Raw genomic sequence first — 23,974 nt, forward strand, 5'->3', positions numbered from 1 at the left:
GCTTGGAGCTTTATTTCCATTTCCTGGCTGACAGAACCAGCTATGAGCTTACAATTAGCCTCTGAAATAACAGTTCATCTGAACATCTGTTCAGCAGGAGGGTAAAGTATAACTGATTCCAGGAGACCTAGATCTATGCGGGTCTGCCTCTAAGCCTCTGGAGATGGGCTTTTGGGTTTTTCTATTTTAAATAGGAAGGTTCACCAATACTTGGAGGGGAAGGTCAGCATACCATGATCTTCAGGTCCAGGCTGGAGTAACTAAATTTACCTCACACATACTATTCTTTTAATTTTTCACAACACCCTCTGAATGAATGGAAAAGGCTAAAAGGATAAGGCATATAATAGGTCACTGACAATTTTATGCTGAATGAGCCTATTCTAAGCCTTCTTTACTGCCCCAAACCTGCTGCAGAACTTGGGAATGCCTCTGAGTTGAAAACAGATCCCTCTCACAGTCCATCTAGAACTCTGTGATGCACTGTACCCCAAAATAGCATCCTGTAACCTCCAGACTGACTACTTGTGTCTGGTTATGATATTTTGTAAAAAGAATGCCTTGTAAAGTATCATATGAAAGATCATGATCTGCTGAAACGCATTGTTCTGTCAAAATATGTATATCATCATTATATATTGATGTAACAGGGTCAGCACCTACCTCCTGCGAACACCCCCTCTGGTTGGGTATATTTGCGTTCTTTCAGTTTTGGTGACCCCTTTTAGTGGTTCTCAGGTTTTTTTTCAGTAACTCAGCCCTCCAGCTGAGTCACATACATTGTCTTCATGTTAACCAGAACAGACCCCTTCCAGGGTATACTGTTTATCTTAGCATCCCTCTGGTGGTTTCTCTAGCGCTCCCTGGGCGTTGGTCTTTAAGTAGTCCAGCCCTGGTATGGGGCAGTATCTTCCTCCCTGGAGACACTATATTCCTGCGGCCCTCCCCAGGCTCAGTCTCTACTCAGTCCCCACAGCCAGCCAGGAGCTCCTTCATTGCTCCTGGTTCCTGCTAGCAAACTGTCTCAGGCTCAGTCCTAGTAGCCAGCCAGGAGCCTCTCACTTCCCCAGTCCCTGCCAGCAGACTGTCTTTGGTCCTGTTGCTCTTCCATCCAGGGACACAGTCCTTTCTTCTCTAACTCCAAGCAGCAACTAACTACTGCTCTGTTCTACAGCTCCTTATATATGGCCCTCTTGATCCCTGATTGGCTGTTCCAGCTGTCCCTCTGATTGGTTACTTCCTCGCAACCATTCTAGGCTACTTGGAGGACATCTCCACTGCTCCTTTCCTGGAATGGCTGTGGCAGAACCCTGAGGCCTCCAGCAGGGGGCCTTTGGGCCTAGTCCACCCCATCACAATGGAATTATGAGACTTTGCTATAGGGTTGTTATTGAAACATGTTGTGAGGTTGGGAGGCGCCCACAGCTAGCCCACAGTGGCAACAAAGGAAGGGACCAAAACCCAGTTGAGCTTTAAACAACCATCACCAACATTGACCAGCAGGGGAATTGTATACAAGAGATTTATAATTCAATAAGAAACAGTTGTACAAGCACCACACAATGGAGATTGCTCAATTCTCTCATTCAGCAAGGCCCACCAGGATATGTCTGGGCCAGCATTTTTCCAGGGACATGAATTGAGAGTATAAAATAAGGGACAGTGGCATCATGAGACCACCTTTCTCCCCCCCACCACCTACTCTGAAGGCAACAAGAATCCTGGAAAGATAAAGACTTTGAACTGGGGAGATTGGCCCCAGGCTGAGAAGGGAAATCAGCCCATCTATTAAGAACTGCAACCTGCCTGCAACATCCAGTGGAGTGAGAAAAACTGTTTGTTTCAGATCTTATTAAGTCTGATAAAGTTTAGGATTTAGAATGTGTATTAACTTTTTATTTCTTAGGTAACTATCTTTGACCTTTATGCCTACCGTTTATAATCATTTACAATCTATCTTTCTGTAGTTAATAAGCTTATTTTAAAGTTTTATCTTTACCAGTGAGTTTGTCTAAAATGCTTGGGGAATCTGCTCAAATTACAAAGACTGGTGCATGTGCACTATCCTTTGATGAAGTGGCAAACTAATTAATGAGCCTGCATTGCCCAAGAGGGTCTTGTGCAGTGTAAGACCATATATATCCAGGGTGCAAGGCTGGGGGGATTTGCTGGTCTTTTCCTGTGTATGGTTTATGAGTCACTTAGAGAGAATTCATGCAACTTAGCCGGACGTGTCCCTGCATGCTGTTGACTGAGTGATCACAGACCTGGAGAGGTTTGCTGCTTGTCACTAAGAAAGCATCGTGAGAGACAGCCCAGGGTGGAAAGTTAAGGGGATTCAGCAGTCCCACAGTTCCAGGTTGTACCCCAGGAATCTGTCAGAAACTCCTAGGTAAATTTTCCTGTGTGTTTGTAAATTTTACTCTGATCAGTGAAGGAAGATTTCAGTTTTAACACCCACAAACTTGATCCTTGTTGCTCCAGGGTGGTTTCAATACACCACAACCAGAACACTGTCCAATAGAATAATGCTGTAAGGTTCTTAATCATGTGAGAAAGTCTGTTAATATACCATGTCATCTTTCTCAGGATCAAGTTCCCTGAGCTGAGCATTTCAGGGTTCTACCCAGCTTTTCATACAGCCATGTGTAGGTAGTGTTGCTGAGCTATTGTATTTAGCTAAGGTTATGCCTGTTAAATAGTTGTTCATGTTCTCTTGCTCAACGCTCCATTGATCTTTTGGGAACCATGAAATAAAGGAAACAGACTATTTACTTTTTCTTCCAATGCACTTGGTGAATAGGTTTGATGGTGAAAGATGGAATCTGCTATTGCTTGCCCTTTCAGAGGGCAGAAGAGAAGAAGAGAGGGAGCTCAACAAGAAGTCAAAGTATAATGGAAGAATCAGATAGAATTTATACAGATGTTCAAAAAGCCTTTGCCAAAGTACATCACAAGAGACAGGAACCTAGGCAGAGAAGAGATGAGAAGTACAGTGTTTCATGGATCAAGAAACTGACCAATAGACAAAAAACCATAGGAATAAATGGTCTTCTTTCAACATTGCAAAATTTAAATATATTTATTAATAATCTGGAAAAGTGATCATTCTGAATGAATGGCAAAGGATGAGAGGATAAGATGTAGGTATCTGTCCATTTTATGCAGAATGATTCCATTCTAAAAGTAATTAATTTACCATCTGTATTAATAATCTCTATTAATGATCTGGAACAGGGAGCTGGAAAAATTTGCAGATGACTAACCCTTGTAAGTTTGTGTTCAGACTGAGAAATTTTAGAGAACCTTTACAAAGCGAGATGAATGGGCAACATAACAGGAAATAAGATTAAATGTTGAAAAACGCTATGTAATGCACAGTGGAAGGAATCATTTTGAATTTCTCATACAAGTTGCTAGGTTGTACATTTAATGTAACCCCTTGGGTAAAAGACCTTTGTACATCTGTGAACAACTGAAGGAAAACGTCTGCTCAACAAGCAGCGGTGGTTTAAAAAAATAACTACAATGTGAGGATGTACAAAGAATAGGAAAATAAATATCCAGATTTTGGGAAAAATGGAAAAGACCTGTTAAGATTCCTACTGTGTAATGCAAAATCCAAATGTAGCATAAAGTGACTGGATTGAGCCTAGGCTCAACTCAAATTGGTATCTGTGAAGACCAATTTAGCCATATGTTCAGGTCAGGCTCAAAGCAGGTCACAGTTTTGCATTTTTGCTTATAATGAATTCTCCTGCCTTTCAGTAGTCCATAAAATCTTTAAGGAATGATTTACTCAAGTCAATAGCCTGCTGAAATTCACTAAGAAGAAGTTACCAAGAAATAAAGGCTTGCCACAATATGATAATCAGGTTCCATTTACTCTGGGGAAGAAAGATTGGCACAATACAGAATGACTTCACGATGGCAGAACGTTATATTTTCATTTTTTTCTTGCACTCCATCTATGTTTTCACTCTTGAATTCCTTAGTGATAACCAGACTCACATACAGTTTCTGCAGCTGACCCGAGACAGATCATATACTAGAGAAGGAGTCAAAGGCAACAAACATTTCTGTTCTGCAAACTAAACGATTGAGGCAGAAAAGTCCATTGATCCAAATAAGTATATTTTAGTACCAGGTATATTTACTTGTAACACTTGTATCCCATAACCCTAAAAGATATGCTGGGTAGTAAAACTGCTGCTATTTAACCAGAAATAAAGAGAAACATTAAATAATACAGTCTTATCCAAGTGTTGCACTCAAGATAAAGGAATGGGGTAAAATGGAAATAAAGGCTATTTTCTTAAACATTCACAATTATATAATGATAACATACTCTAACGGCTATCTTCTTGCTCCTTATAAATATACAGAAACAGCTGTTCACATTATCACATAGCAAACTATGAAATATTTGGGACTGAGTGACATTTAATTTTCTTTAGTTAAACTGAAGTAAAACCAAGGAATAGTATTGCAGACTGGGTCTCAAAAAGATTCAGCCCAGCTCACATTTAAAAATATTTCCAGTTTTGCTCTGTAAATGAAACTGATTTATGGCAGAGCTCCTTTGGCTTGTGCTTATATGTCAGTAGTTATGAGTTCATACACATTCCTATAGCTACCAAACTCTTCTTATGCCATCAAAGAAAGAACACTTCTAAGAATTCCATCATCTTTTCCCATGATGACAAATATGTCAAAGTGGTTTCCAGAGAACACTTGGGGTCATTCTAATAGTATTTTTTCAAACATCTAGGAGAATAACCACAGAAAGTACACAAAGACCACTAAATCTATAAAGTCAGGAATTTCTCACTTATTTTTAAACATTTTATTAAAATAATCTGATTAAAGTGAGAAATAGAATCAAGCAATTGCTGCATTCCTTCACAATACATTGTTGCACAGAATTACTCAGAAAGAATTAAGCATTGAGATAGAATCAAATAGAATACTAAGAAGTTAAATAGAAGACCATGGTTTAAAGTAACTTGTTTTGTATTTTCCAAGTAATGTTATATATATATACACACACACACACACAACACATGCCCTTTGAGATAGGTCTATCGGATATTGTTCCTTTGAATAAGACAATACCTATCGTAAAATGACTATAGTAGCATAGGGGTTTCTTTGTTGCATCAGTTCAAAGCTATAATTGGGTATTACAACTAGTTACCTGATACTTCTAAAGCACGCATGAATTCAGTGTAGATATACAGTGAAAAAATAATTTTGATTCTAAGCATATTCATACTTAATAGACTGTCAGGACACTATAAGATAAATCAATTCCACAGAGAAAAAAACAGTATTTAAATTTAAACTCCAGTCAAATAAGTGATATTTGCTAACATTACAAATGTGTCACCGACTGTTTCAAGGGCAAAGATCAGTGCCTTAAACCCTTTTCAGCTTTTGGAGTCATACTGCATACGTATTTATGCAAACTAGAGTTGTACCTCATCAACAATGGCTTTTTCAACAAAATAACACTGGATATTACAAGCTATTTTTTCCAAGAGCTATACCAATTCACACCAACAGAGAATATGGCAACTTTGTATACAAAACTTTATGAGTGAAATCATGGCCCCACTGAAATCAATGGTAAAACTTCTATTGACTTGAATGGGTCCAGAATTTCCCTCAATAATTTTAAAATCAATAAAATGAACTCAAGCACTAAGGACACTGAGTTCTTCTGGGCAGGACTGTCCCTTTCGAAGTATTTGAACGAGTACCTAGCACAATGAAGACTTAATACTAATTACATTCAAATAAGACAAATAAGTATGAGAATAAAGAATGGCATCAAGGAAAGGTACATTAAGGTACTGTGTCATCAGGCACTGTAGTACTTGCAATTTATCAACTTTTCTGCTACACTGTCTCATTTTGACAGCAGTAGAGAGCATATTCCACAGCAAAGTAATAATCTTACACTAGGGAAACAAAGCAGATTCACTTGTTCTGCCTTAGCAAAAAAAAAACTTGGCAAGTAAAGATGATGTATTTGAAGGGAGTTACTTTAATTTCACCTGCTGCTCTGAATTCAGTCTGAAAGATAAAACCATCATAGTAATCCTAATGTTATTGATACCTCTCTCCGTCGAGAAGCCCAACAGGTTTGTTTGATCTTCCAAACGACAGCAGCCACCAGCAGTAAGGACAAAAAACAACTGCAATTACAAAAAAAGAAGAAGAAAAGAATTAAGATCAAATTATCTTACATAACCGCTCTGGAAAATAATTATGTACATTGTGAGGGAAACAAGGCTGACAGTAATGTATTAGAGCAGGAGCAGTAAACAGAAAAATGAAGGAGAATTGAACTTGGTCATGATGATTGATAGCTGTCAATCACCTAGCTTTCAAGTCAGAAGGGGATGCACATCCTGAAGGCTTTGCTTATCTCCACCAAACACTGTTCCTGTCTCCACTACAGCAAGTTAATTTCCAGCAGGCCCACAGTAGAGTCACCAAAAGAAAAAAAAGGTAAATTAACTGAAAATGACAATCTATTTTTGGAAAAATCAGTTATCTGAACAAGGAAATTTCATGTGTCTATACTTTTCTCCTGTTTGGCTACCAGTAATTTAAAGGAAGGCAGGTACTGCAACTTGGCAAGACATTAATTAGTATGATGTTTTAGACTGGCACAACAGGCAGCAGTGGATACATTTTGTCCAGTGTACCAAGTATATCCTTTGCTAACTTCTTTGAATAACAACACTTCAAAGAATATTGCTATGTTATATTCCCAAAGAAAGAGCAGTAAAAATCCGCTTGATTTGTGTAATACCTGAGTTATTAAATCTCTATACTTCCCACCTAGGGTGACTAGACGTCCCGATTTTATAGTCCCGATATTTGAGGCTTTTTCTTATATAGAAGCCTATTACCCCCAACCCCCGTCCCGATTTTCCACACTTCCTGTCTGGTCACCCTATTCCCACCCAGCATTTGCCTTCCCTCCCCTATTCAAAAATTCCAAACATTTATCATTCTAATTTTTGACAATAGTTCTCTAAGCTAGATCTTCTTGTGGAGTATTAGTAATTCCCTCCACACACTCATTTTGGAGAGAAGCTGTACAGAATCCCACCACATCCTACTGAAGCTTTCTATAGTGAGGGGGAAGGCAAAAAGATTCTAAAAGCTTGAATCCTCTGTAAGAGTCCAGGATACCTTTGAATTAGTCTGTACAGCCATTTAAAAAAAAATAATCAAGGATTTTCTAGCTACATCTAAGAACCATTGATTAACACTAGTACTTGTCTTGTGCATAGTATTCCCAAGACCAGCTTGCCAACAGGACTGAAATTACAACCGGGAAGATCTGTCTCTAGGGGCAAGAGTCCATGTCAATTCATTCTTTAGTCGCTCTTCTGAGATTGTTAACTCAGGTGCCCATTAATAATAATTGTGATGTGAACAACAGTCTGGAATGAGAGAGCCCAAACACTTTATCGGGTGCAGGCCACAGTCAGCTGCATCTTCATATATTTAACAAAATAAAATAACAAACTATGTCCAAACCCCATAACCTAAGTTCTATCAATACTGTAAAATACATGGAGTTCGAATTTTTAATCAATATTTTCTTTATTTAAAGACCTTTTCACTGGGAACCTCCTAAACCCCTTTTATCAATTCCTTGTTTGGACATCCTTGAGAAAGCCTGCTACAGTGGCACCTAAGCTTAGCAGAAGGAAGAACCATATATGTGAGGCGGAAGGAGCTTCCGTTAAGAAGCAGGTCAATTAAGTAATTAAAATCAACAGCTTAGTTTTACTTGACACAATCAAATCTGGCTGTTCAGATTCAAGAAGATTGATCGCCCTGAACTTGGCAGTGGAAAAGAACAGATAAAGGCTCTGCTTCTAAATGCAAAGCTCTACCTTCCTCTTAATGGCCAATGTCAATGGCCAACATTTCTTCTGAGGGTTCTTTAATCCTCTTTGGGACTGTTGTGGAAAATAAAAATGTGGTCTCACGCCTTCTAGGACCACTATTTACAATTATGTTGTGCTTTTATTCATTTCTGGTACAGATCTTTTTTTAGGTAATTGAGTTTTCAGTGGTTCTTGTAGCTGCAAGATAGCAAAACCAATGGATCAGAACAGTTCTGCAAACTTCAGAATTATTTTCCCTATAGAAAACTTGGGGGGGAATGGGAAGGAGGAGAGTAAATGAACTGTAATAAAGGATGCATGAGAGCCAGGTGCAGGTTCAGGAACCTTAGGGAATACAGAAGAGGAATTTCAATGCCACTATTTAATGAGCCTAAATGTAAATCATCTTTTTTGCAACTGTTCTTATTGAGAGAATCCAATGCAATAAGAAATTTTAAGCCATGCACCCTTTTATTAACATAGTGTGGTTTTTGCTAAGAAGGGGTATTCCACCAAAAGCTTTTGTTACAATCTCTATAATAGCAAACGGATATGAACATAGATTCACTATTGTAGAATGCACATACATTTACTGTTAAAACTATTTATTTCATTATTTCTGTTCATATTTTAACTTCTTTTTTAAAAAATTGTCCCTGGCCCCATCTCCAGTTTTTGGTTGAAATCAGGGACTAGTAGACTATGTGATAACCCTTGGGGCTGAGCAGAGCAAAGAACCATTCTGGGACAAAACACGAGATAAGGGTAAATTACTTGCTCGTTCCCTCCTCTCCTACAGGTCTCAGGGACAAATGGGGATAACAGTCACCTACCACAGTTTACAGTGGTGGGACTTGAAACTGCAGGAATCCGAGGGTGGATACATGAGCATGAGAGAGTTAGGGCATACCAGAGATAGAACAGATAGCTGGTCAGGCTGACCAATTAGCTGTATCCCAAGAGCCCCACTGAGAGCAGCGCAGTGATGCATCCCTTGAGTGGTCCCATAGACCATTGCCAGGATCTAGACCCTTTTAATAGGAAATGCTCTCACTCACCTTTGTCCCACTCCCTGCATATTTCTCTTGAGCTGCCAGGAAAAAAACTATATACAGGCAGTAGACCTGAGGCCAGTAAGATGCAAGTTCTTACATTACTCCTCTCACTTGAAGCCTGATCCAGCTCCTATGGAAATCAATGGAAAGACTCCAACTGCATTCTATGGCAGATGGACCAGACTTTTCGGTTCTTAATCAGTGGCAAGTTACCTTGCCTATAATCTATAAAGAAGGCATCCTTCCAGATGATGATGTGGCATCCTCTCGCATTGAGGATACCTCTCCAAGGGAGGGAGCTCCAGTTATTAGGAAGAGACAGGTTTTAGTAATGGATGATTCGATCATTAAAAATATAGATAGAAGGGTTTGCAATGACCGTGAGAACGCAGGTGACTTTCCTGCCTGGTGCAAAGGTTGAGAATCTCTCGAGACATCTGGATAGGCTTATGTGTAGTGCTAGGGAGGAGCTGGTGGTCATGGTACATGTAGGTACCAATGACATAGGGAAGGATAGGTCAGAGGTCCTGGAGGCCAAATTTAGGCTGCTAGGTAAGAGATTGAAGTCCAGGACCTCCATGGTAGCATTCTCTGAAATACTTCCAGTTCCACGCGCAGGGCCAGTTAAACAGGCAGAACTGCAGTGTCTCAATACGTGGATGAGACGAACATGTAGGAAGGAGGGGTTTAGATTTATTAGGAACTGGGGGAAACTTTTGGGAAAGGGAGAGCCTATACAGGAAAGATGGGCTCCACCTAAACCCAAATGGAACCAGATCGCTGGCGCTTAAAATTAAAAATGTTGTAGAGCAGTTTTTAAACTAAGGGCTGGTGAACGCCAACAGGTGCAGAGGAGCATGTGGACATTCCCTATGTCCTAATAAGGAGGAGAGGATGGAAAATGATAAAATACAGGTAGGATCTTATGAGAAACAGTCAAATGAAAAAAAGTCCCATTCAATTACATCATACATAGATGAACATAATTTGTTGGGGAATAGTCAACATGGTTTTTGTAAAGGGAAATTATGCCTCACCAATCTACCTGAATTCTTTGAGGGGGTCATCAAGCATGTGGACAAGGGGGATACAATGGATATAGTGTTTTTAGATTTTTGGAAAGCCTTTGACAAGGTCCCTCACCAAAGGCTCTTAAGCAAAGTAAGCAGGGTCTGTACTGGGCCCAGTCCTATTTAACATATTCATAAATGATCTGGAAAAAGTTACAGAAAACAGTTAGGTGACAAAATTTGCAGATGATACAAAACTACTCAAGATAGTTAAGTCCCAGGCAGAATGCAAAGAGCTACAAAAGGATCTCTCAAAACTGGTTGATTGGGCAACAAAATAGCAGATGAAATTCAGTGTTGATATATGCAAAGTAATGCACATTGGAAAATATAATCCCAACTATACATATAAAATTGATGGGGCCTAAATTAGCTGTTACCACTCAAGAAAAAGATTTTGGAATCGTTGTGGATAGTTCTCTGAAATCATCCACTCAATGTTCAGCGGCAGTCAAAAAAGCAAACAGAATGTTGGGAATCATTCAGAAAGGGATACATAATTAGACAGAAAATATCATATTGCCTCTATAGAAATCCATGGTTCGCCCACATCTTGAATACTGCATGCAGATGTGGTTGCCCCATGTCAAAAAAAGACATACTGGACTTGGAAAAGGTTCAGAAAAGGGCAACAAAAATTATTAGGGATATGGAACAGCTTCCGAATGAGGAGAGATTAATAAGACTGGGACTTTTCAGCTTGGAAAAGAGACAACTAAGGGGGGATATGATAGAGGTCTATAAAATCATAACTGGTGTGGAGAAAGTAAATAAGGAAGTGTTATATACTCCTTCTCATAACACAAGAACTAGGGGTCACCAAATGAAATTAATAGGCAACAGGTTTAAAACAAACAAAAGGAAGCATTTTTTCACACAACACTGTCAACCTGTGGAACTCTTTGCCAGAGGATGTTGTGAAGGCTAAGACCATAACAGGGTTCAAAAAAGAACTAGATAAATACATGGAGGATAGGTCCATCAATGGCTATTAGCCAGGATGGCAGGGGATAGTGTCCCTAGCCTCTATTTGCCAGAAGCTGGGAATGAGCGACAGGGGATGGATCACTTGATGATTACCTGTTCTGTTCATTCCCTCTGGGGCACCTGGCATTGAACACTGTCAGAAGACAGGATACTGGGCTGGATGGACATTTGGTCTGATCCAGTATGGCTGTTTTTATGTTCTTAAGATGATTTTACTAGTTGTGCAGGATCAAGATCAGAAATTGCCTGATCCAAAGAAATTGCCACAAAAAGCATCAACATTAGTACTTTGGAAATTACATGGATGAACATTTTAATTAACATTTTTGTGTGACCTTTTCTTGGTCAAAAACAATGAATTTCAATGTTTGGTTTTCTTTCTTTTATATATAAGTAATCAGGGTTTTTCATAATAAACTACACGTAAAGATTTCTCAAACCTGATGTGCTAATGAGGAAGAGAAAGACATACTGTAGAACTCTTTTTCATTATCAATACGTTTCCCCAGGAAACTGCCCCTAAAGAAATACAGTTTTGTTTCTAAGGTCTATAATGAATGTGTGCTGTTATAAACAAACTGCACTCTGTATCTTAATGAGTATTCATGTTTAATTATAGTAAATGAAAACATATTTATTCCTGTTAACACACATACAAACACAAGTACAAATAACTTAGAATGACATGTTTTCATTAAAAGAAGTATACATTTGAGGAATTGGTATTATAAATGAAAGGAAGGTGAAATTAAATAAAATTTCTAAGCAGAAATTCAAATGTCCAACTTTTATTCTCTTCTTTTTTAAGTGCAAAGAGAAATTTAAAAAATGTTAAAATGCATGTGGCATGCTCAGGCATATATGACTACACAGACTCCAGGAGTTTATCTAAAACTTTAGTTTGCATTATTGTTTAGGATATATTTCCACGTTGGAGAAATACAAATAAAACATTTCAAACTGTTCAAACATAGCTGACGCCATTAAAATTAAAAGATGTCTCCAATTCTATGCTAAACATTCTTCAGATTTACTAATTTTACTAATGATTTCTTTAAAGTGTATCTCATTTTATTCCAAAAACAAGAAAAAAAAACAACCTTTGCTTAAAAAAAAAAGATTGCAAAGGGAAAAATATATTTACCTACCACATTGTTTACAAAACACAAGAACTTAACAAGCAATTAAATGAACAGTTAAGACTTCAAAAATCTTACCCTATCCACATAACAAACAAATACAATGGGTAAAATTCTCAACATTGTCCAAGGGCCAGACTTTTAAAAGAATGTGTGCACCTAAAAATGTATTGGGATTTCAGAATAGATGCCTAACTCCCACAGGTTTCAATAGGAGTTAGACATCTAAGCACTTCTGAAAATCCCAACAGGTGTTTATCTGCATCCTTTGGTGCCTAATTACCTTTAAATATATGGACGTAATTGACTTTGTTAGCTAAGACCCATAGTAGTCTAAGTCCCACTGACTTTCAAAGTCAATGGACTTTGCCTGCAAGTTGGTCATGGTGACTCACTCAACTCTCACTAGTGGCTCCTAGTAGCTGCATGTGCATTTCACTCCAGGACCTTGCCTTGGCTGTTATGCTAAACCTTGTGAGGGTAGTTAGCAGTGGCTGCTAATGAAAACCTGTCTGGCCTCCAAGTGCACGAAATCTCCTACAGTGAAGCCAGCAAAACAACTTCCAAAGTATAACACTGGTAGAAACAGTACTGGAGCAAGCTAGTGGATAGCTCAGAGCAGTGTTGTAGATGGAGTACAATACACTGGTCAACCACAAAGCCAAAGAGTTGTGGTTGAACACTTGGCTAGTACTGAACCATAGAAACTGAATGAAGATTGGAAAGAGAAACAAAAGAATGCAGGTACCCAGACAAACAAGAACCACATTCACCGATTGGAAACCGAGGCAGGAATGAAAAGTATGCCGTTGGAACAAACACAACAATACACAAATTGGAATATGAAATGAAAGAACATCATACCAGGCTGGAGCACTTGTGGTAATGATATAGTGGGAAATTATTCATGTAGCCAAAAAGAGATGGGCAGGCAAAGGAGAATTCTATCAGGATGAACATAGGACATTGACATCAGGAAGAAAAGATGGTGGACACCAGGATGGAGTTGCATTGTTGCTAAAGCCAGGCAATTATGGCATTTAACCTGATATTGCCCCATATGCTGAGGGTGAGATTTAAAATAAAATCGGATGCAGTCACAATAGTACATGTGCCAACCTTAGCAGTGCCAGAGAAAAAAATGGACATATTTTATCATGATCTACAGAAAGCAATACGCAAAGTTTCAAGACAAGATGAACTGGTGATGGAATATTTTAATGCGGAAGTAGTATCGGATTGGAATTCCTGGGGTGGAGCAACAGGCAGATTTGGACTTGATGAAGAAAACAAAAGATGAGAAAGGCAGCTAAATTTCTGCCTAACTTACAACCTTGTGATAAAAAACATGCTATTTCAACAAAGAAAGCTGCGGAGGAAGTGGACTCATATATCATCTGATGGGCCAAACAAAGAAAATGATAGACTTCATAATTGTGAATCTCAAATGGAAATCAGATGTATTGACATTCAGATTATTTGTGGCTGATATCAATAGGATCATAAATTAGTGTTAGCATCAATGAGGTTGAGCCCAAGGGCAACTGAAAAAGTGCCAAGAACTGAGATCTATAGTGTGGGTAAATTGAAAGAGCCAAATTTCAGGAAAGAAAACAACGAAGCCTAGTGGAGAAACATCATGACTCTGGTGAAAGAAGAAATGAATGTTAAAGAGACGTGAAACAGTTTAAAAAATTAGATTATAAGAGCGGCTGAACAAGTTTTGGGGTATAAGGTCAACACAAAGAAACCAAGATGGACAATAGATGAAGTGCTGCAGTTGAGTGACAAGTGTAGGAAGCTGCAAGCCTATTAGCTCAGTACCATGGGTTGACCAGAGAGAGAAAACAAAGAAAGACACAGATAACTGGATAAATGAACAATGTAAAAAAGCAGAAGAATACAGAAAGAGAATTGCAACACAAGGGTTTTATCACAAGATAAGAGAATTGTAGGGAACATATGTATTGAAGATGTCAGTGGTGACAAACAAGCAAAGAAAGAATATTTTGAAGTCCTGTACAACATGCACTACATAGTAGATGAAACTGTCCTGAAGAAGCTTCCCAGTACAAAAATTGGAGAGCACAATCTGGAATTCTTAGTAGTGTTAGTAGTAAGGATCTAAATAAAGTTTGAAAAAGAAAAAGGTGCCAGGAAATGACAACACAGATGTAGAGCTGTTGCAAACAGGCGAGGGTCACATGGTAACGGTGATGCACAAACTATTCAACAAGATTTACAAGTAAAGAGCAAGTGCGGCGTGAATGGGGGAAAGCATTAATAGTAATGATCTTTTAAAAAAAGGAGATAAGAGTAAGTGCAAGTATTACAGAGGAATTAGCTTATTGAGTGTGCCAGGAAAAGTATTCATCAAGTCGTTGCAGAAGAGAATAAAGAGGGACATGGAAACAGTGCTTGCAGAGAAACAGGCCGGATTTAGGCCAGGATGAAGTACAACTGATCAGCTATTTGTGATGACAGAGATGAGAAAAGTATATGTTTTACAATTAGCGATCTTTACAATAAAGTATTTTGGTTGTGGAATTGGGAAAGTCCGGGGGCTGGGAGGAAGGGGAGTCTGATGATGAAGTGGGATGAGTAAATCTCAGCTGATAACAGTGTGGTGGGGGGTGGGGCAAGGAAAGAAAGTCCTGGCAAAAGTTAGGAGAGTATAAGGAATCCCAATGGTGTTTGTTACTTTATGATGGAGAAATTCTGCTGCCACCACAGCCATGGAAACACATTAGCTCTGAAGCCCATATACCACAACCACTCAGATGATTAAAGGACCTCCTTTTAATCTTGCTAGTTGTGAATCAGGGTCCATGCACTTGCTGTTTGTAACCCTACATTCCATTCATGTCTTGCTCTGTAACCAGCCTGCTAACACCTGCTCAGTTCAGCAGCTGAGAGTTTATCGCTGCCCTTCCCTTAGATCATTCCTCTTTCATATCAACCTAGATTTATTCACCACTACCCTGATTCAGATTTGTCTTGCCCACGCCACATCAGCTGATCATTATCTCCCCCTCATCCATACTTGTTGCTCTACAGTATCCCCTAACTGGACCCTTAGAGATGGGCGACTGAGAGGAAGAATTAATTTACCTGCAGCTGTGATGCTGCTTCATAGCTCCCAATTCTGTTCTGCTAGTATCATAGCAGCAGCAGAAAAATCCTCAGAGCCTCCTCTTAACCAGCACATGCAAATAGGGTCTGAATATGGGGCATACAATCTAAAATAAACTATGACATTTAAAAATGCAAGTGCAATCAAAATTCCTTTAAAAGTTAATTTGTATTTATTAATTTGTCTCAAGTGAAATCACACAAGTTAACAACATCCTTCAAGTTCATTTAAAACTAATTATATGGAGAATTCTTCTTATCCGGATGTAAAGTACTTATAATGCTATTTTTGGGAGCAATCCTGAAAGCCATTATATTCACATCAGTATTCCTTATGTGAGTAGTCCTATTAAAGTCATATAAATTGTTCCTCAAAACTCACCTCTACCCACCACTACTGAGTTCAAAAAAGCCAAAAACCAACCCAACAAATGACCCCTTCTCTTCCCCCCCAACCCAACTTTCACCTCTTTTCTATTTCTCACCCTTCTCTTTGGCTCTACTTATATTTGTAAGTTCTGTGGGACAGGGACTATGTCCCACGCTTTTCAATATTTTTTTCCAAAACTGCCTACAGGATTTAGGATCTTATATCCCATTTTCAAAAGTGACTTCAGCACTTGGGCCCATATCCTCAAAGATTTTTAGGTGCCCAATTCCAGTTGAAATCAATGGCAGTTAGATGCCTAATACTTTTGAGGATCTGGGTTTTAGGAGCCTAAATCTCATTGAAAATAATTGGAAATTAGGCCAGGTTTTGGAAGTATTTAGGTGCCAAAAGGTGCAGATAGGTGCCAAGTAGGATTTTCAAAAGTGCTGAGGTGCCTAACTCCCATAAGAGTTGATACATAGGACACTAGGCACTTATCTGCCTCTTCAGGCACCTAAAAACCGTTACAAATTTAGCCCCAAAGTGACTAACATGTTTAAAAATGGGACTTATTTTTGAAACTTTTATCCTTTATCTTTGTGTCTTATACAACTGTGATGGGGTATATAAACCCCACACTGGAGAACAAGAGGTTAATGAGCTGCTCTGGACTAAGCCAGTCCCTCCCTCACCTCCCCCTGCCACCCTGCAAGAGATGCACAGGCTGGAGAAGAGTTAAAAGGGAGCCGAACAGCTCACCTGTGGGCAGGCCAGGGAAGAGAAAGGACCTTTACCTTGCAGCTCCTAAGAAAGGATTGAGTGAAGGTGGGATCTCTCCTGCCCACAACTGCCTGAAGGTCCCTACCTGAGGAAAGGGAGGACTGGCTTCTGATAGACCCCGAGAGGGAAGCATATCCCCCTTGCACTTACTAACCCAATTTATTTGTGTTGACTCCCTGTGTTTGGTTTATGGACTACCCCTGAAGGGGAGAGAGACTGAACTAACATGGCTGAAGGGCCAAAGTACCAAAGGAAGCTGCCACTCCAAGAGGGGGAGAGTTACCGCACCATGCCCAGTCATACAGAGGTGCCATGTGATGAGAAGACCCACTTCAAATTTTCCTGTACAGACTGCAAACTATGGACAATAGAGGGATGGTAGGATGTGGCCCAGATAGGGCAGCCTTAAGACATTCCTGGATGGCAGATCCTTTTGCCATCCTCACAGAACCCTGTGCTGGAATCCAGTGGAGTGGGAGAACCTGATTCCCTTCTCAAAACCCCCTCTGCAAGTCGAAGGGCCTAAGCATGACCACTAGGCAATGCTCCCCATCACCTTGTTGGAACAAATAACAAACAGTAATAACAATGAAAACAGCAATTAATATAGAAATGAAGGTTAGTTATCTATAACCAAAGTTCTTCAATATGAGCCTCTGCATATTCTCACAATTGTGGAATCAAGACACCCGCAGTGTGAGCTTCTGCAACCTTCTGGACAGCCGTGTCCATTGGGGCCATTCCCTAATCATTTATTTCCCTATTCTGGATAGTTCTGAGGGTATAAAAGGGGAAGTGGCCCCAACTGCCCTTTAGTTCTTTCCATTAATTCAGGAATTCCTAACCTAAGACTCTGCATAAGTGGAGAAGATCGGCAGAGAGCATGAATATGCAGAGACTCATCTTGAAGAACTTTGGTTACAGGTAGTAACCTTCATTTCTTCTTTAAGGAGTCTTGGCATACACCCATTTGTGGAAATTTAGTGAGCAGTATAGCCTCCAGGAAGATGGGTTGAGGAGTTCTAGGTCAAAAAGAAGCTGCATTTGTCCTGCATGAGGACTCTGACAAATTCAGAAGGTTGACCCTGCCAAGTCATATGTGTGAAACATAATGTGTTTTGCATAACAATGTTTGCACCAGGACAGACTGGCTCCTCTAGTGTCATCTCCATCTCTCCAAAGGTTTGAAAACTGGTGCACAGGTTTTGGCCCCATATAAATAACAACAAAGTTATCTGAATACATGATATCTGCCTCCCTGAATCTGAGGCTCATGGACATACATGCAAGCCAGTCATCTGTAAGAGCTGGGAAGTTCAGACATCTTTACATAGTTAGGAGGCAGACGGGACCACATGCTCTGTGAGAATGCAACATAAAGGAGTTAGTCATTAGGCTTGTATCTCAGCAATGCGCTAGGCCAGTGATAACTCAGACTGAGGCTTTTAAACTGCATGTGGCTCTTTAATGCGTCTCCTGTGGCTGTCTACAACACATGATATTAAAACACTGTGTGATTTAATTATTAACCAATCTAAGTTATTAACCAATAGGATGCTTTTGCTGTGTTATTACCCAATTGTTGGTGAATAAAATAATAATACTTGGTCAGTCATTTTGCTGTGAGAATTTATACACACACACACACACACACACACACACACAATGAATGTAGCTCTTTTGGGGTAATATTGATGAAACTACTGTGGTTCCTTTGGGTAATGTTGAGAGCTAATTTGGCTCTGAACCACTGAGGTAGGAATATCACTGCTCTAGGCTATCAAAAATGGCATGTTCATAAAGATATAATACAAAGAGAACAATCTGGCCAATTGTTAAATGGAAGCCTATGAGCTTCACGAGGATAAAATGACAATCCCCTGGTTCTTTCTAGAAGAGGACACCCTTAGGGTGAGATAAATTAACCTATTCTTCTGCAGAATTCACTGCACATGCCAGGCACTGCAATGGATAATTGAATCACATTTTCTGCAGCTGTCCCAGCAAAGTAACTACCTCCAGCAATTCTAGAAGTACACAGAGCAACCCTATCTTAGATAAGGTTATTCCAAGGTGAGAAAGGGGTGACAATGTGTGTAGAGGTTGGAAGAGGGATAGCAACCAAATCTCTCTTGGCAGATGTCAAAGAGGCTTTTCAGTAGGATTTTTTTTTTTTTTGGTATCTGAAGTGTAAAATAGTCTAAACTCATGGTCTTCTTGCTTAGAAATGATGCAGATGTGGAAATGTCTTTCAATTCACAGAGTAGGTGTGACTGATCAAAGACTTCTGCTTTTTAACAGGATCTTTTAGATCTCAGAATAACACTCACAAACCAGTCAACTGTCAGCCAGAGAAACTCTGAACCTGGATGGAGACTCCCACCTGATATCTGAGACAAAAAAACAGTAGTTTAAAAAACAGGACTTTAACATCAGACCCACAATATTTAATGACAGATTCCCCCATCTCTAACCATGCCTGGTGACAGCAACTTGGTACCAAGTGGACTAAAGTTTGAAAGCCCTCAGAAGAATCCAGGGCAACGCAGAGATAAGTTCCTGTTTTTTGGTGGAGAAAAGGCTTGCAATATTGATTTTACATCTTCCTTGTCTTTGTATAAGAATCTTGGACAAGCCCATTATCCATGTTGGGAAAGAGACTTAATTGCTATTTACCTTAGTTGTGGAAAAAAATATAATCAAAGAGCCCTTGATAGAGCACTTGCAATGCTGAGTGCAAATTCTGTTGAAACAGTCTGTCAATATAATATCTTTCCCTCTGGATAAGACATTGGGTCACTTCTTGACAAGTGTGCTTGGCAGTCCTTCATGTTGGGCTGTCAAAACTTGATCTAGGCTCGGGTCCTGCAAGATCCAGATATTTGGCAGCAAGATCCAGATGTAGGCTTGGTTTTTGGCTCTGGATCCAGATTCATACTCATCAGGAATTGGTCCCTACGCCCTTCTGTCCCTCCCTATCTCCTCCCCCCCCCCTTTTTTAAGATCCCAATCCATCTCTTGTTGTGGATCCAAATATGGGTTTTGCAGCTCCTTGATCCGTGCTCGGCTCTCAGAGGCGGATGTGGGTTTTGCAGCCCAGGATTCATAGTTGACTGCTAGATCCCGATCTGAGTGGCAGGATTCCTGGCTTTGCAGATCTGGAATGTTTGAAAGTTGGATCCATGGGCCAGAGAGTCACTTTAGGCATAGAGCTAGGTTTCTTAGTTCAATGTAGAGACCTTAACAATGACTGGCTCCTCAATCTGATGCTGGATTGCTTCAGTGCCAGGTTGGCTGAATAGGACTGAAGAGCCTCCTCCATTAATAGGGGTTTCTGAGTTGCCTCTTCCACTCCTGTGGATCCAGACAGAGCCCATGCTCATCTTCTTTTTTTCTTTTTAAGTTATGACCTCATTAACTAACTGGCAAACTAACTAGCTATCAACAAATTCCCCCCCTCCCCCGCAAAATGGATGGGGAGAAGGGATGGGGGGAGAGAAGAGAATAAAAAGAAAAATTGACCAAGAAAGCATCAAGGACAATGTGTGTGATCAGAGCTTGCTACACCTCCAGCAGTTAGAAGGAACTGAGGGGCAGTTGGGGCCACTCCCTCCTTTATATTCTAGGAACTCTCCAGGATGGGAAAGGGATGGTGGGGTAAGTGTCACCAACAGACACTGCTTTCCAGAAGGTTCTGGAAGCTCCAGGTGCAGGAGTCTTGATCCCACAAGTATGAATATCAGAGGCCACTTGAAGAACTACAAATACTAACATATATGCAACCTGCAGAAGTAAAGGTGTACAGAATAAAGCTTGTTGTGTTTGTTAAATCTAATAAAAAACAAACACACAGAATTATTCAGAAATTTTAATATTTTATATTATGATATAAATGATTTCCATTAGAACACTTCCATTCTTCCCAGAAGAACTGATGTCAATAGAGAATCTTGCCTCTAATTTATAAGCATACATTCATTAATGTTTTAATTAATTCAGTAATTACCATAATTTGGCAAACTATGATGAAGTAGCTAAAGGGCATGTTTTCTCCACATTATGGCCAAAATATCTGGAGTAAAGAAGCACAGTGCAGGAACTGGTAAACTCCCATTCATCCAACAGCTCAGAACTTCAACATGAGAGTACTGTATATGTCTACTTACATATCCAGGTTACACACAAAGATTTAGTTTTTCCTCTACAGAGCAGCTGTTTTACACTACCAGTCCAAAACAGCCCTAATCCAGAGTTGTTGGCCTACAAAGATCACCCTAAAGAACAGGGGTGGGGGAAATCTTCTGGTAGCATAAAGCTGGCACAGTGGCTACACTAAGTGTTTCTCCTGGGATAAGCTTTAAGGCTATTTTATGCTGGTGGTACAACTCCAGCAGCACTGAAAGGGAGCTTGAGTAGAGGTAATAACTGAAGGAAAGGGGCATTCTTAAGCCCTGGAAATCCCCGACTGCCTTATCAGCACTTTAAGGCCACTGGCAGCTGACATGAGTTTGAATAGTATTTAGGCTGCTGTAATTCACACTAGAATACAGATGTTATATACAGTTGACCCAAGATGGAAGAGGTTCAAAGGACAACTTTTCATCTGGGCAGCGCTGTGTGCTTCTCAGTAGTAGGTAAAGATCTGGACCATAGTTTTAGAAGTTTACATCACTACCAAGCATAATGAAAAGCAAACAACTCGTGATAAGTATCTTAGGAAGATACTTTAAGCTTCCTTGTTGGAGAAAAGAAGAAAAATATATGGAGAAGAGGGTAATAAACCTTAAAAAAGGAATACTACTGGAAACATATAGTTTAATAAAGCTCATCAGGAAAGCATTTAATAAGATTGTTAAAAACTTAAATTGGCAGTTGTGCTGGTATAGAGAAAAACACAAGTAAAATAAACTAAGAAATCAATATTGCTTTCAGATAAACATCTTAATCTAAATGTTGAATGCAAATCTAACAGCATAGTCTAGAACTCATTTTGAGTTTTGGCCAAATTACTAATGTATATCAGTTACCACTTATATTTTACTATCAGTGATTGTAAATTGCACTTTTAAAATGAAACATCTTAAATTTAATATTGGGGCAATTCATTAGGAGAGAGCTGCCTTTACATCTCTGTATAAGCCTAATGTTTGTCAATACATTTTAAAATGTTGAAAAAAAGAGTTTAATCAATGTAATCCCCCACCCCCCAACTGCTATAATGGACTGAAATTGTATCTTACAGCTGGTCCAACAAAGACCAAGCTTATTGGCCTTTAGTGCAATGAACACAGGAACATAGACCTGGAAGGGACCTCCTAAGTCATCAAGTCTAGTCCTCTGATGTCACAGGCAATCCTGTTCATATACTTGTCAAGCTCCATCTTAAAGCTACTTAGCTTGCTTAGCCCGACCACTCTTATTGGAAGGTTGTTTCAGAACCTCCCTCACCTGATGGTTAGAACCTCCTTCTAATTTCCAGTCTAAATTTATTCATGATCAGTTTATATTAATTTTTTCTTGTGCCAACACTGTTCATTAGCTAAACTGCTCTTCTGTTTCCCTGGATGTTTATCCCAAAATGTACTTATAGAGAAAAATCATATCCTCTCTCAGCTTTTGTTTTGCTGGGCTAAACAAGCCAATCACTCTTAGTTTCTTTTTCATACGAAATGATGATCGGGGAATGAAGAGCTCAATAGCCCTTCTCCAGTACCTGTTCCAGTTTGAATTCATTTTTCTTGAGCATAGATGACCAGAATTGTACACTGGATTCCAGATGAAATCTTACTAGTGGCTTATACAGTGGCATTAATACCTCTCTATCTCATCTGATACTAGGATTGCATTTGCCTTTTTCACAGCTTCATCACATTGGTGGATTGATTAATACACCCAAATCTTTCTCCTCCTCTGTCACTTCCAACTGATGAGCCCCCAGATTATAGCAGAAATTCTTTCTTTCCATTTCTATACACTCATTTCCATTCTGCATTTACTCACTTGTTTTACATTATCATCCTTTCAGATTACTGGGACAAAATATTCATTTGGGTTTTGGGGCATACCTAGATAATCCTTAAGTTCTACCCCATCCTTGCTGTATAGCAGCCCACCTTCTTTTTTCTTGTTCTCTTTTTATTTATATGTGTAAAGAACCTTTTACAGAGATTGTTTTAATTTCCTTTGTAAAGTCTAACTCATCTTGACTTTTTACCAATTCTCACTTTATCCCTACACTTGCTGACCTCCAAGACAGAGCATTCATAGTTGATCAATCACTGTTTTGATGCCTTGCATGCTCTCTGCTTACTCCCAATATCGTTTTTCCAGTACTTATTCATCAAGTTAGGTCTGGAGCTCTTCCCTAATATACTTTTTCCTTTGCTTGGGATGCAAATCCTAGATAGTTTTTGCACCTTTGTCTTAAAGAAATTCCAAGCTTTCAACACATTTAAGTCCTTGAACTCTTCTCCTGACATCACTAACTAGTTCCCTTAATTTCCCAATATTTGTCTTTCCTTAGTTACTGACCTTTTTTTTTCGTGGGCCTTCCATTTGATTTAAACGGAATCAGCTCATAATCACTTGATACAAAGTTATTTTCTACAACCACCTCTTCTATAATTCCCTCACCTCTTCTCTAATGTCCTCACAAACTAAGTCTAAAACAGCAACCAGCAGCAGCTCTGGTTGGTTCAGTGATTATTTAGCGAAAAAAATCTTAGGCTATCATAACCAGGACCTACTGTTATTAGTAGCATTTGTTCTTCAATCTATATGTGGGAAGTTAAAGTCTTCCAGAAAGACACAAATTTCCACTAGCCTTTATTTCTCTAATAACATTAAAAAGAAGTTTATCTATGAAATGCTTGTCTCTTCTTTCAGATATTTAGCGGAGGTCAGAAGGAGGTAAAGATATGGCTGAGTGGGAAATTGGTTATTTACAGGAGTATGGTTATAAAAAAGAGTTCATGTATGTTTTCATTAGATTATGTGGAAGTGCCCTGAGACATGTGAAGGGGTGCATTTTATAAATCTAAAAAATAAAATAAACATACATATGAAAATCTATATATGTATGCATGAATAACTTCATATATATGAAGTCATAATCCTGCCTTAACTGCTAAGGGCCCTGTCAGGAGCCCACTATGGTAAAATATATATGAATTATCTATTATCTAGACATAGTTCAGCATCAAACTAAAATGAAAATGTGGATATAGAGTAGGTCAGGAAATAAAGATTAATTGCAAATGTTTGGAAGATTGAGACATAGCTTGCATTCTATATACCAACACAATATCAAATGAAAGTGAACCCTTTGTAAAAATCCTGTCATACTGTCTAATAAAGTTCTAGATGTGAACTTTAGTAACTCTCTGCAGTTCCTCCTTTCATCTCTTTCAAACAGCAAGTAAAGAAGATTTATAGTCAAAGTGGTTTAATTTAATATATATTGAAATTAATCTCCATAAAATAAATAGAACATCTCACCCATTAAGTGTGATTATGTTTCTTTTAC

The 23,974-nt window shown here is 39.1% G+C and overlaps 1 protein-coding gene across 1 annotated transcript in view; it reads right to left on the bottom strand.

Annotated features, from left to right (window-relative positions):
* The window catches only part of ATRNL1 (attractin like 1), a 1,006,335-nt gene that overhangs the window by 341,291 nt on the left and 641,070 nt on the right, over positions 1-23,974 (bottom strand). The window contains exon 26 of the mRNA XM_034775239.1: positions 6,122-6,200. Within this exon, the coding sequence (XP_034631130.1) occupies positions 6,122-6,200 (79 nt within the window). The remainder of the gene's footprint in view (positions 1-6,121; positions 6,201-23,974) is intronic.

This window comes from Trachemys scripta, chromosome 7 (assembly GCF_013100865.1).
Source record: "Trachemys scripta elegans isolate TJP31775 chromosome 7, CAS_Tse_1.0, whole genome shotgun sequence".
NCBI classification, from domain to species: domain Eukaryota; kingdom Metazoa; phylum Chordata; order Testudines; family Emydidae; genus Trachemys; species Trachemys scripta.